Source organism: Pyxicephalus adspersus, chromosome 4 (genome assembly GCF_032062135.1).
Source record: "Pyxicephalus adspersus chromosome 4, UCB_Pads_2.0, whole genome shotgun sequence".
In the NCBI taxonomy this organism is placed as follows: domain Eukaryota; kingdom Metazoa; phylum Chordata; class Amphibia; order Anura; family Pyxicephalidae; genus Pyxicephalus; species Pyxicephalus adspersus.
In genome coordinates this window covers 125865047-125877776 of record NC_092861.1, presented here as the reverse complement: position 1 = coordinate 125877776, position 12730 = coordinate 125865047, and the positions used below count along the sequence as shown (strand labels likewise).

The following is a 12730-nucleotide window of genomic DNA, read 5'->3' as shown; positions in this document are numbered from 1 at the left end:
TGTTTATCAATAATTATAAAAGTTGCACTTTAAAGGCCCATTTGAAGCTCAGTGTAGCATGTAGGGGTAAGCCCCTCTCCTCTCCCCTGTAGGGGTGTATAGGTGATTTGGTTGCTTTGTGTGCATTCCTTCCTCCCCTTGTATCCCCCAGCTTTGTCCCCTCTCCCCCTCCTGTCTGCCCTCCTCCTCACAGCCCCGTGTCCTCGCAGCTGCTTGTTGCTGGGGAGTGTGACGTCATCGCTTCCGCCCCACTTCCTCTCCGTCTCTCTCCTCCTCGTCCCTGCGGCGGGTGAGACTCTCACACACATTACACTGCGAGACCGCCACCGGGGAGCCAGCATGGAATAATAGGAGATGGGGCTCGGACGGGGCCACCAGCAGCAGCAGCCACACGGGCGGGGCGCAGCAGGCTGCCTGTAGACCCCGGGAAAGGGAGGAGAACGGAGGGGGTCCCATTCGATGCTGCCCGGAGATACTTAACTCAGGAAAGATGAGCAGCTCGGAGCCCCCCGAGGCGGGAGAGAGCCGGTGATCGCTGCAAGATGAGCGAGGAAGCCCCCCCGGAGGAGTAAGTGTCTGCCCCCCTTTTCGGGGTTCACTGGTTGCACGGGGGGTTGTTAGTTGCAGGATCGCCTGGCTGCATGGAATGCATGCATTGCTGCAGATCACAGCCTCCTACGTGGAAATGCATGCAGCATGGCAGTTTAAAGCCCGGTTGCAGCTGCATGGGCCGCAGCAGTGTTGCTGTCTCGTTGGCAGATGATAATAATATGGGGTGGCAACCTGTTGTGATCATGCATGGACAAGGAGGGGGTAACAGGGTCATCAGGACCTGGAAGACATAACCATATCCAGCCACCAGCATTGCAATAATATCTGACAACCCCATGCATGATGGCTGTGCAACAACTGCAGCACTGTAATACTTGTACATGTGTGCTGCTCCATGACCAACACAAGCCAATGCTGACCCCAATCCATGCAAAATCCATGCTACTTGTTTTTCTATTTAATTTCTTTAGCAACATGTTACAGATGAAATGTCTTTATTGTTCATTCTTGTGCAGATTACATAAGAAGCATGTTCTCACAGCAGCAACAGTTTGCAGAATGGCTTCATTTATACAGCAGGAACTTAAAATCCTATTTATGAATGAATTTTATTATTGCCTGATGGGCTGATAGCTGTCATGTATTGTAAAGCTGACTACCAGCGTGGAGTCTTCTGTATTATAAAAACTGCTTTGCAAATTCCATTACATAGTAATGAAATCCAGCGCCATGTCATTTATTGCAATGCAGCTTGAATGTTGCATGTTATACTTATTAATATCCTTTGATGACTTTTATCATATAGCCGTAGCTTTTCTTGTTAGATTGTAGTGCAATGGAACTTTGCTTTGCTTTGGTGATCTGATGAGCAAATACTGTGTCCATTTATCATTATATATATATATATATATATATATATATAATGTACAGCACTGTATAATATGTTGGTGCTTTATAAATGCAGTTTAATATTAATAATAATATGTATGTGTATATATAATACATTTTTTTTGCATTTGCTTTTACATCAGTTATGGCCAAAGAGTCGGTTCCACAGATCCCAAAATATGAGACTGTCATCTGTTCTGTAAAAGCAATGAAATTGATGAATATCTTCGTGTTGTTTGTTGTAAGCATGGGGAACTTTAGTTTGTGTCTCATTGTTTTCTTAAGAAATGTGACATACAGTAAGCCATGGCGTCTGTACATTTCTGTCATTGTCATTTGTTTTTCTTGCTGCCCATGCGGTCAGGAAATACTTTGCACTTTGTGTTTGGGTTACCTTCTGGTCTGCTATTCATTGCAGGAATTTGGTTACCGTGTAATTATAAGCCTTTCAGTGGGGTGGACGTGTTGAAGGCTGCCTGAGGGCAAATTATGTACAACTTGTCATTAGATGTAAGCTGTAATAAATTGTTTGGCTGGTTTACTGTACTGAATCATTCTGATGATCATTATTACAATGAAGGTGTTTTAAATCTGCTTCTTCAGGCGAAATGAACCCAGCATCACAGATATTTTGTATCTGCTTGGCATGTGATCAGCCTTTCTCACATGGGGAACCCTTAAAATAATTTTCAGGTCCTCAGGTGAACCTCACAGTATATTAGTGTGGTGATCAGTGTGAGGAATGTCACCTTTACAGATGGCCGGGGTCATTTAATGTGACAGCTAAGAGGGACAAACTTCTCATTGCTGGAGCAGCACTGGTCTAGATGTTGCCAAGTGTCATGGTCCTGTGGTGAGATTTCATTTTACTTATCTATTCAGCATTATTCAAATTATTTTGGAGATATTAAGCAAAATGTATTTTTTGTTGTGGCCTGATGTTGAAAAGACTTGTTGGTTGTTTTCCATGAAAGTCCTTGGTTGTTAAAATTGCTTGCTGGGTTCTGGATTGGATATTTTTCATTTTTTTTATTGTCCTTTTTAATTTATGGATTTTTGTATTATTTTGTTCAAAGTCGCTAACAAAAGTTCTACACTGCATCAGGAGCTTTGGTATTGCTTTCATGTATACATTAAATTTGTATTATCCTAAAGAATCAAAGCATATGTGGGCCTACAAGGCTGTGTGGTCTGTAAATGTTTGTGTTACTTCTTTATATGTCTTAATTTAGAATGGGGAACATCTATGTAAATCATATATCTTCGCATTCCTGAGCTAGGAACCTCTGTTCTTCAATTATTGTCCCAGTGTATGGGTTTCTCTACTAAACAGGAATGAATTAAGGCAAAGTTAATGAGCACAGTTTTACCTGACCCAAAGTCCACTGGGTGTAGGCTATATCTGTCCCAAAATCAATTTTTAATATCTGCTCATACAGTAGAGCAGCCTTTCTTGGTCTTTTAATATGGGGGAACGCTTGAAATATTTTTCAGGCCTTAGGTAACCCATACTATAATTATTATGTAAAGAGCTCAAAAGACAGTACGGTGGTCAGAATGCCTCTTACCTTGTTGGCCAGTGGATAAAATGCCACGTTTACAGATAGCCACAAAAAACATAGGTATCAGTGGTACCTAATCTTAGAGGCACAAATTTGAAACATTGCAGTCTTGGAGACGATCATTCGTGCTCATCTAAGGAGAAAATTTACAATCAGTACAAGTGTCTCATGACAGCATTCTGTTGGATCACCAAACTCCTGGGTTCCTGCAATGGGGTGCAAACCACATTATGTAACAGAACATGGTGCTCACAAACCATTTTGAGCAATGTTAAATGAGTGCCAGTTATTTCCAACACAGTTTAACTGGTATGACAGAAGTTTTAATCTGTCACATCATTTACCACTGTCAGGCTGTGAAAGACCAATTTCAAGGTGTTGTACTACTGAGTAAACATTTGACCTAGTAATATTATGAAGAAGTATACAGTTCTTCTTAGTGCTAGGGATCAGGTACTGTAAAAACTTTGTAGTGCCCGTATATTTATTTTGTGAAAAGTGTGCCCACCAACAACAACTGAAATTTCCCTACCTGAACGCGTAACCTTAGAGCAGGACTCAAGCTTAAGATATTGTGACCTGACAGGTCTTTTATGGATAAAGAGAGACCCAGTAGAACTTTTTTTTATTGACCTTTTGCACTTTTGTCAGTGCTGATAAAGTTTTGGGTGAAGAAGCTCCATGTATCATCATGCTCTATTCCCTTAAGTTTGCCATCAGAAGTCCATGCAAGGTAGCAAGCAGCTTTGTGGTGGAATTGTGGATATTGGGTTTGTTTTGGTATAGTTTATGTGTGAATGATGCATAGATATTTGCATCCCCCTTTCACCAGGTAGGCCCGGGACATGTGTCAAGGTCCAAAGAAACATTTTTTTCTGCATAGTTGTCTGTTAGGTCACTATAGTTATTAACTTGTTGGCTACCTGCACATCTTGTACCATTTTCTGTTGATTATCTTTTTGTTGTAACACTTACACATTTTTAATTTCACAAAGGGCATGTATCAAGCAAGCAGGTAACAAAATTAAACAAATCAAAAGGCCTTTCACTTAGAAATGGCAACCTGACAGATTTTGTCTATTTGCTCAAAAGGTGGTCTGGGCCAGTGTTTATTTTGTCATAGTTCTAAAGCAACTTAAGGAGGAATTTGTGGATTTGTCATGAAGTTGTCTTATTGCTTCCGTTTTGCATTGCCTTGCTATGTAACACAATTTGTAAATTTCTCCCATTATCTAGTTCTGCATTGTCATTTCACATTTCCAGCTTTGAGGGCCCATCATTGGTTTTGTAGGTCATAAACCACCTATCCCTTTTAGAAGCTCCTGAAGACTTGATGAACTTCAAATACAGAATTAGGCATGAAGTTCCTTAAATTTTTTTGCAGCTGCAGTTTATAATGTATCAAAATGTATGGGTCAAAATCCTCTGGAACACATATAGATTGTTATTTATTTTCAGACAATCCAAGTTACTGGATATATAAAGTATAGGTTAAGACAGAGATGGAGAAAATGTGGTGTGTTTATATACATTTTCCTATATATATATATATATATATATATATATATATATATATATATATATTATTTTTTTCTTTATCCCTTTAATTTGCTGGTAGAACTGGCTTAAAGAAACTCCTTACCTCCTGGCTGCTAACTTCCCAACAGAAGTGATCTGGGTAACTGTAAAGTGGCCTGATCACTTCCATGTTGCTGGATACTTCTCCTCTTGGTGGCATGAACCTAGATGCTCTCTCCTCAAGATTTGGAAGTGTCCAACCAAGAAGCTAATTGAGCAATTTGTACTTTTTCAGAGGGGACATTGGGAGTCTAAAAGATTTCCGTTCACAGCTCCTTACCCTGATCTACCCTCACCCATCCTCCACTTCCATTCATACTTACCTTGAACCCAAGGTCGGTGTTTACATGGTTTCTATATAGTTGAAAGTCATTTTCATGTTACACATTACTGCCCCATACTTTTATTCATACTTTTCATCTACCTTTGTATAAGGCTGCTGGAGACGGCTGCTGGAGACGGCTGCATAGAAAATGTAGACTTGGGCAGGGAAGGATACTTACTTGTAAACCAGTGGTGATACTTACTTGTAAACCAGTGGTGTAAGGGAGGCTCTTCAGTAGGCATAGGTAGGTTGGTTTGGTGATAAAAGCTCTTTACATTAAAGTGCACTTGTCCATCCTTAAATAAAACAGATTGTAACCCCCCTTCCCCAATGTACACACACATGAATATTAATGCCAGGTGCCAACACATATTAAAGGGACTGTTACAGGACATGTAATGGATACTTTTGTGCATGTCAGAGTTAGAGCCATAAGTCCAGGCCCATTATTCACAATGATATTTAAACAAGTGTTGCATATGAACAGTTTTAGGTCTAATTTTCAGCAATCGGTGGATAAAATGGTAAAGTTTGACATGATTGGTATTTATCTACTTGACACAATCTCATTTTTTGAGTTGAAAAAATGATTTGTGCTGATGTGTGCTAAAATAAAAGCGTATTTTTAAATGAAAATTTAGGTGTGTGTGAAAGTCCAAAAATATAACAATCAGACCCTACAAGTACACATTGTTTTTGGTCATTTGAAAATATCCAATTAAAGTGGACCTTTCATTAAGAGATCATGTCGACCACCATTGTAGGCAAGGTTCTAAAAATCCTGCTTGCTTGGTGTTCTGATCCTTGGCCTTTCATACCCTGTGAGTAGCAAGTGACCCAGAATGGGTATACAACTCAGGTGTTCAGCTTGTCAATTTGTCACACCGTTTGAATGTGTTTGGTCATTTAGGAAGCAGAGTGAAATTATGTAGCGTGGGCTTTTAGAAGTGCCCACCTTTCCTCTTGGCAGTTTGTTCTCTATGGTTAATATTTGGGAGATTTTGCGGAATCCTGATTGGGGTAAATAAATGAACTTTTCTCATGTTGGTGCAGATTCCGTTATTACTGAATTCAATTTAACTTAAGTGTGAGCACTAGAGGAAAATCAGATGTACTGATAGGGAACATGATAAGTGTAAGCAAAGGGATGTGTTCAAGTTCACACTCAAATACATATTTATTTTGGTAGCAGTGAAATTTAGACACAAGTTTTTCCCTTGGTTAACTTGCACAAAGCCCTGCTAATACCTGTTGATCCTCCAAGTGAAGTTCAGATAATTCTGCTTCTTGTATTGTGGTGGCAACAATATTGCTCTGCTCTTGGAGTCCGAGTTGCCACTTTCATGTAGGTTGTATCTGCTTTCATTACACCTGACACAAATAAAGAAGGAATTTAATTAGGGAGGATAAAGGTAGTTTATTTTATGAAATATTTATGTATATATGTGCATTGCATAGTAGTTGCATTTGGTACATTATACTGTGATATAAAGGCCTTTAGGTATACTTACAAAATTGAAAAGCCTCAGCTGTACTGCACCTGGATCGGATAAATAGAAAAACAATTATTTATTATTCCCATTATTTGTTTATTATTGCATAGTACAACTTTGTAGTATATCCAGAAATATTTACTGAGGCATAGTAAAGTGTATCTAAACTCTATGAAATTGTGATATTGTGCAGCTTAACATTTAGTAGATAATATTGCTGCATTGTTTATTTTTTTCCTATATTTCCCCTGTATTCCTGCCAATAACAAGTTTTCTGTACTAGGGTGAGAGCACCCACTCACTGTATGATAGAAATGTTACTCTCATACTTACTATTCTTGTTGATTGAGCTGATTTTAACCACCAATAACCTCACAATCTCCTCTCACTTCTATTTAGTCTACACGGACATTTTCCCCAGCATTTTAAATAGGCTAATCTACACAAGGACGTTTCCTTCCATGTTTGAGTGTTATCTATAATGCTGCTTGCAACGTTTAAAAAATTAAAACAGAGAGTTAACGCTGGAAAACACCAAAAAACGCGGGTAAACGCTTTCATTGATTTCCCACGTTTATAAGCACTTGAAATGTAAACGCAGTAAGAATGTTGGAAAACGCGGCATAGATATTTTCCAGCATTTTAAAGGCAAGCTTTAAAACACTAATAAAAGTGCATATAAACGCAGTAGGAACCTTTATATGCGTTTTTAAAACCATCCGTGTAGACCCAGCCTAACAGTAGGTGAGGTTTTGTGTATGTGTGGACTGAACAGTGCTGCTAAAACTGCTTGAGATTGGCACAGAAAGTTACAAGACACTGGTAATCAGACCAACATGAATTACCGGTATATAAATTACTTTTTAGGGTTTTACATATGCTTTCATGCAGCAACTCCCAGCCATAGGTTTGGAGAACCCTAGGATTCCTCCAGAGATTATTAGATTTTCTTTAATCTGTGGCTGATTGACCTCACATGCCTAACTAGTACCAGCACCAACATTACTCTGCAAAGCAGCTGCATGACTCCAGTAATCTTTTTAGTAGTCTGGGATGGTGGCATTCTGACCACCAGGACTACGAGTTTTTATCCTACTGGCCATCAATGTAGTGGTTTGGGCAGTAGTTTTCTGAGAACTGACAATTATTTCAAGGGTTCAGCTGTGTTTAAAAGCATGAAGTGCTGCCTTAAGGTGTAGAATTATCACAAATAAATAAGTATGAGTATCATAAGAAAGAATGGGTCAAAGGAGTGGGTTAACCTGAATAGTGCCAAGCCTTGTTAAGTATACAATTCAAAAAAATAGGGAAAGTAAAGAAGGCTTTTTGAAGGGCACACAATTGTACACTGATAAAACAATATACTTTATTAATGACTAAAGCAAAATAAATTAGCTAAATAGTGCTAGTAGACACAATACAAAGAGTGTTTTCACAGCAGTCAACATATAATAATTCAAGCTGAATGATGCATTTTTAGTAATACACTGTAAAGGTGTGGTGTTACAAATGGTATATTGCTCTTTTTCCAATGCGTTTCGCCTGTTAAGGCTTCCTCGGGATTTGGAGGGTAAAATTATTACTGCCGATTTCCTTATTAGATATTCTAGTTTTATGTATGCATCAAAAGACCAGGAGCTGTAAAAGTGTAATGTATGCATTTCATGTTCATAGTAAAGTTATTCAAGAAAAGTGTTTTTAACATGGGGGTCCCTTAAAATAACTTTCAGGTCTTGGAGAAGCCCTGCTATATACAGTGAGGGAAAGAAGTATTTGATCCCCTGCTGATTTTGTATTAATGCCCTCTGACAAAGAAATGACCAGTCTATATTTGTACTGGTAGGTGCTTGTAGGTGTGAGAGACAGAATAACAATAACAAATTGTAATTAGTGAAATAAGTATTTTATCCCCTATCAACCAGTCTGGAGACTGGCTAGGCCACTCCAGGACCGTTATGTGCTTCTTCTTGAGCCACTCCTTTGTTGTCTTAGCCGTGTGTTTTGGGTCATTGTCATGCTGGAATACCCATCCACGACCCATTTTCAATGCTCTTGGCTGAGGGAAGGAGGTGCTCACCCAAGATTTGACAGTACATGGCCCGCCCATTGTCCCTTCGATGTAGTGTCCTGTCCCTCTAGCGGAAAAACACACCCAAAGCATGATGTGTCCACCTCCATGTTTGACAGTGGGGATGGTGTTCTTGGGGTCATAGGCAGCATTCCTCCTCCTCCAAACACCACAAGTTGAGTTGATGCCAAGGAGCTCAAATTTGGTCTCATCTGACCACAACACTTTCACCCAGTTCTCCTCTGGATCATTCAGATGTTCATTGGCAAACTGCAGACGGGCCTGTATATGTACTATCTTGAGCAGGGGGACGTTGCTGGCTCTGCGAAATTTCAGGCCTTTGCGGCGCATTGTGTTACCAATTGTTTTCTTGGTGACTACTGTATTATTGCGCCAACTGTTGTCACCTTCTCACCAAGCTGCTTGGCGAATGTCTTGTAGCCCAGTCCAGCCTTGTGTAGGTCTACAATCTTGTCCCTGACATCCTTGGACAGCTCTTTGGTCTTGGCCATGGTGGCTAGTTTTGAATCTGATTGATTGCCTCTGTGAACAGGTGTGTTTTATGCAGGTACTGTAACAAGCTTGGATTAGGAGCACTCTCTTACAGAGGGTGTTCCTAATCTCAGCTTGTTACCTGCATAGTCAAGACACCGGGAGCCTGATATCTTGCTGGTTGATAGGGGATCAAATACTTATTTCACTCATTACAATGCACATCAAGCCCTGACTTTTGAGCATTAGGTTTTTGAGGGTTCTTTTGTAGTTATTCTGTCTCTCACAGCTACAATAAACCTAACATTACAGTTATAGACTGGTCATTTGTTTGTCAGAGGACAAACGTACAAAATCAGCAGGGGATCAAATACTTCTTTCCCTCACTGTAATTACCATATACACAGCTCACATATAATATAGCATGGTGGTCAGTAGGAAGAATGTCATCCTTACAGACAGACAAAATGATCATTGGTGTCAGTGGTAACTGACCTGAGGAGCACAAACTTCTCATGGCTCAGCGAGAACCCCCAGCAATCTCTAGAGGAACCCTAGGGATCCATGGAACCCTGGTGAAGTATCAGAGAAAATATGTTCACTAATTCCATGAAATGATCTATGAAGAAGAGTTGAACAAAGATGTGTAAATGTTATATAAAGCCTGCAACACCATTATAGTTTTTGTAGCTAGTTTGAGGCCTTGACTGAACATCTGGATGTTCAAACATCTCTGTATTTCCAGCTCTTCATATGGAAATGATGTTTGCTAGCTATACACAGTGTTTCTCAACCAGGGTCCATCCAGAGATTGCTAGGGGTTCCTTGAGCAATGAATATTCATTTCAATGAAAGCGTTTACAATCAGTAATACATTTTAAAATGCAGCAAGGAGTGTTCTCTTAAATGCTCAGTAATGTTCATCCTACAAACACCCTAGTGTAGACCTAAAAACTTTATCTTTTAGCAAGGAGCTTTTTCTTTTCTGTTTTGACCTGTGGAGTTTTTATTGCCGTCAGCCATATTTACTTCTGTTTGTATTGGTGATTGTTGAGGGGGAAAAAAACTTTTGCCTTTATGTACGCTTTAATATGACATTGATTGTCGATGGGTAGCACGGTGGCTTAGTGGTTAGCACTCTCCCCTTTGCAGCGCTAGGTCCCAGATTCCCAGAAACAGGACACTATCTGCATGGAGTTTGTATGATCTCCCCATATTTGTGTGGGTATCCTCCCACATTACAAGAACATGCAGTTAGGTTAATTGACCTTAGACTGTATTAATGACATAATATGACTATGGTAGGGACATTAGAGTGTGAGCTCCTTTGTACAGTGCTGCGTAATATGCCAGCACTATATGAATACTGGACAATAATATTAATGCTGCTTAAAGTTGAATGATTTCATCCCAGGGCCATTTAAAGGCCTGTATTGCTCCATGTGACTGTGCACACTGACCTATTCCTAATAGGCAGGATTTATATAGCGCCAACATATTACACAGCGCTGTACATTAAATAGGGGCTGCAAATGACAGAGAGTGACACAGGAGGAGGAGATCCTGTCCAGAAGAGCTTACGATCTAAGAATGCACAAATGCATTAAAAAATGTGTCATGTGAATAGTTGCAGTGCAGCTGTATGGTAATAATAAACATTTTAGCACAGAAATCCCCATATTTGGTGAATAGAAATGTTCGGTCAGGGAAGTGAGGGGTTAATTGGGTGCTGGGCAGAGCTCTCCCATCACCCTGGCCTTGTCTCTGTTTACACTCCCCCTCCTCCGCCATCTTTTCTCTGCCTGTCTGCCTTCATTTGCATTCTGCAGCTCTCATTCATAAAAAAAAATACTCGTCGTGTCTATGGAGATAGAGAAACCTGCAGAGGCGGCTCCCCCTCCCCCACCTGGCCTGGCATTGTCACGGCGAGCGTGTCCCCAGCGCAGCAGCTGGATTGGGCGGTGTGAGGCTGGGTGTGGTCGGATGTTGGGTGTCCTGTGAGGGGGGAGGGCACATGGTGCTGCTCGTGTCTGGGGAGCGCGCGGCTCTGTCTTCTCACGATTTGTGAATCGAGCTGGGGCCGGTCACGTGACCGCGGCCATTCATAAATCTGCCGCCTCTTCTCAGGCCGCGCTGTGTGCGCCACTCACCCTGACAGGCCGCCCGCCCCTCTGCGGGGGAATCATTCGCTTTTTATCGTATCACAGTCTATTCCTAAGCCCTACAAGTGTTTATATTTCATTTATATGTCAGGAAGGAAGTAAACTAGGTATTCGCAATACCTAGTGACAGGGCAACTGACACCCAAAGTGCCCCCCACAGCACAGTGCCCGGGGTGAGCTCCTCAACCCTATAATAATTATTCCTGCTTTTATACACACATTCTGAGAACATTCACAGCCTATTAACATAAACATTCACAGAAGATTCACTTTTTTAATTTGCTGTGTTGAGCTGCCCTTTTTATTCATATTTTTTGGGGGGGTTTTCTGCCTCCCTTTTATTTTGCTGTGCAGTGTAATAGGGAAATACATTGCATTCATGTGATGAGTTGTAAACTGTGCAGCATAGGCTTGCAGCTTGTGTGCATTTCTGTTTAATGCACATTATTATTATTATTAAAATTAATGAACAGGATTCATATAGCACCATCATTAAAAATAGGGGTTGTAAATGACCAACACATACAGACAGTTACACAGAAGGAGGAGAGGATCCTGCCCCAAAGAGCTTACAATCTAGGAATGCTCAAATGTGTTACTTGCATGTGTGTTGGGTGAATACTTTGCACATTAAGGAGTTTGGTGTGAGCAGGGCACCCAGACAATAGTTGTGGTGAAATAACATTTATGGCCCATGTAAATGATCCCCCGGGTAGCAGGAAGTAATCCCTGATTTCTCGCAGGATTTATTTGGAGCTGGTTACAGTGTTGCAGCTCCCAATCGCTGGCTTGCTGCGGCCATCAGGACCGGACACCAGGGTTATCTACTGAAAATGCAATTCTGATACTAGCTGCAAAAAAATCACCCAGAAACAAAAATGCTAAGGAAAGCATTTGTGTGGCTGCTAACAGATTGCTTGTGTGACAGCCGCCTGAACTCTGGAAGCCAGGCTTGCATTCTTTACTTAGGAGCTTATTGAAAATTGGCACCGCAGCTCACTAATGCATGTTTGGGGTGTACAGCAATGCAATGTAATGTTTTTTTTCCTCTTTTTTAAGATAATAAAAAAAAGATCATCCTTTATTCAATGCCAGAAGATAGGAAGTGTGGCAATAGTTTACATAGGGAAAATTCACATTTAAAATACAGGCATTGAAATTGGTTAAATGCCTTTTTTTTAAGGTATATGCTGAGGTTTGCTTTCATATTTGTGTTGGGAAAGGGTTAGCCACCCCCAGGCACATTGCAAACTGCATACATGCATCCTGGACTAGCTAATTGCATCGAAGGCATTGTGTTTGCACACAGTTGTGATCTGGTGATTCCTCCACAGAAGGAAAAGGCAGTCACTCAACCAAAACAGACTTGTCACTCTGGAACTGCTCCGTGATCTACTGCAGATGCACAAAATAGGCCCCAACTGCTCCTGTTTAGTTGAATGGGAGCAGTTAGGACCACAATTAAGCCTGCAGCAGAATGCTACCCTGTTTCCCCGATGATAAGACACTGTCTTATTTTTTTTTGAAGGCCAAAATATGCTCTAGGGCTTATTTTCAGGGGGATGCCTTATTTACCCATGAAGAAGACTACAGTACACAGTTATTGTTCA

At 40.7% G+C, this 12730-nt stretch overlaps 1 protein-coding gene across 1 annotated transcript in view; it reads left to right on the top strand.

Moving 5' to 3' along the window:
* Window positions 1-243: 243 nt before the first annotated feature.
* The window catches only part of SPRED2 (sprouty related EVH1 domain containing 2), a 65793-nt gene continuing 53306 nt past the window's right edge, over window positions 244-12730 (top strand). Inside the window, exon 1 of the mRNA XM_072409570.1 lies at window positions 244-568. Coding sequence (XP_072265671.1) covers window positions 543-568 — 26 coding nt within the window. The 5' untranslated portion in view covers window positions 244-542. The remainder of the gene's footprint in view (window positions 569-12730) is intronic.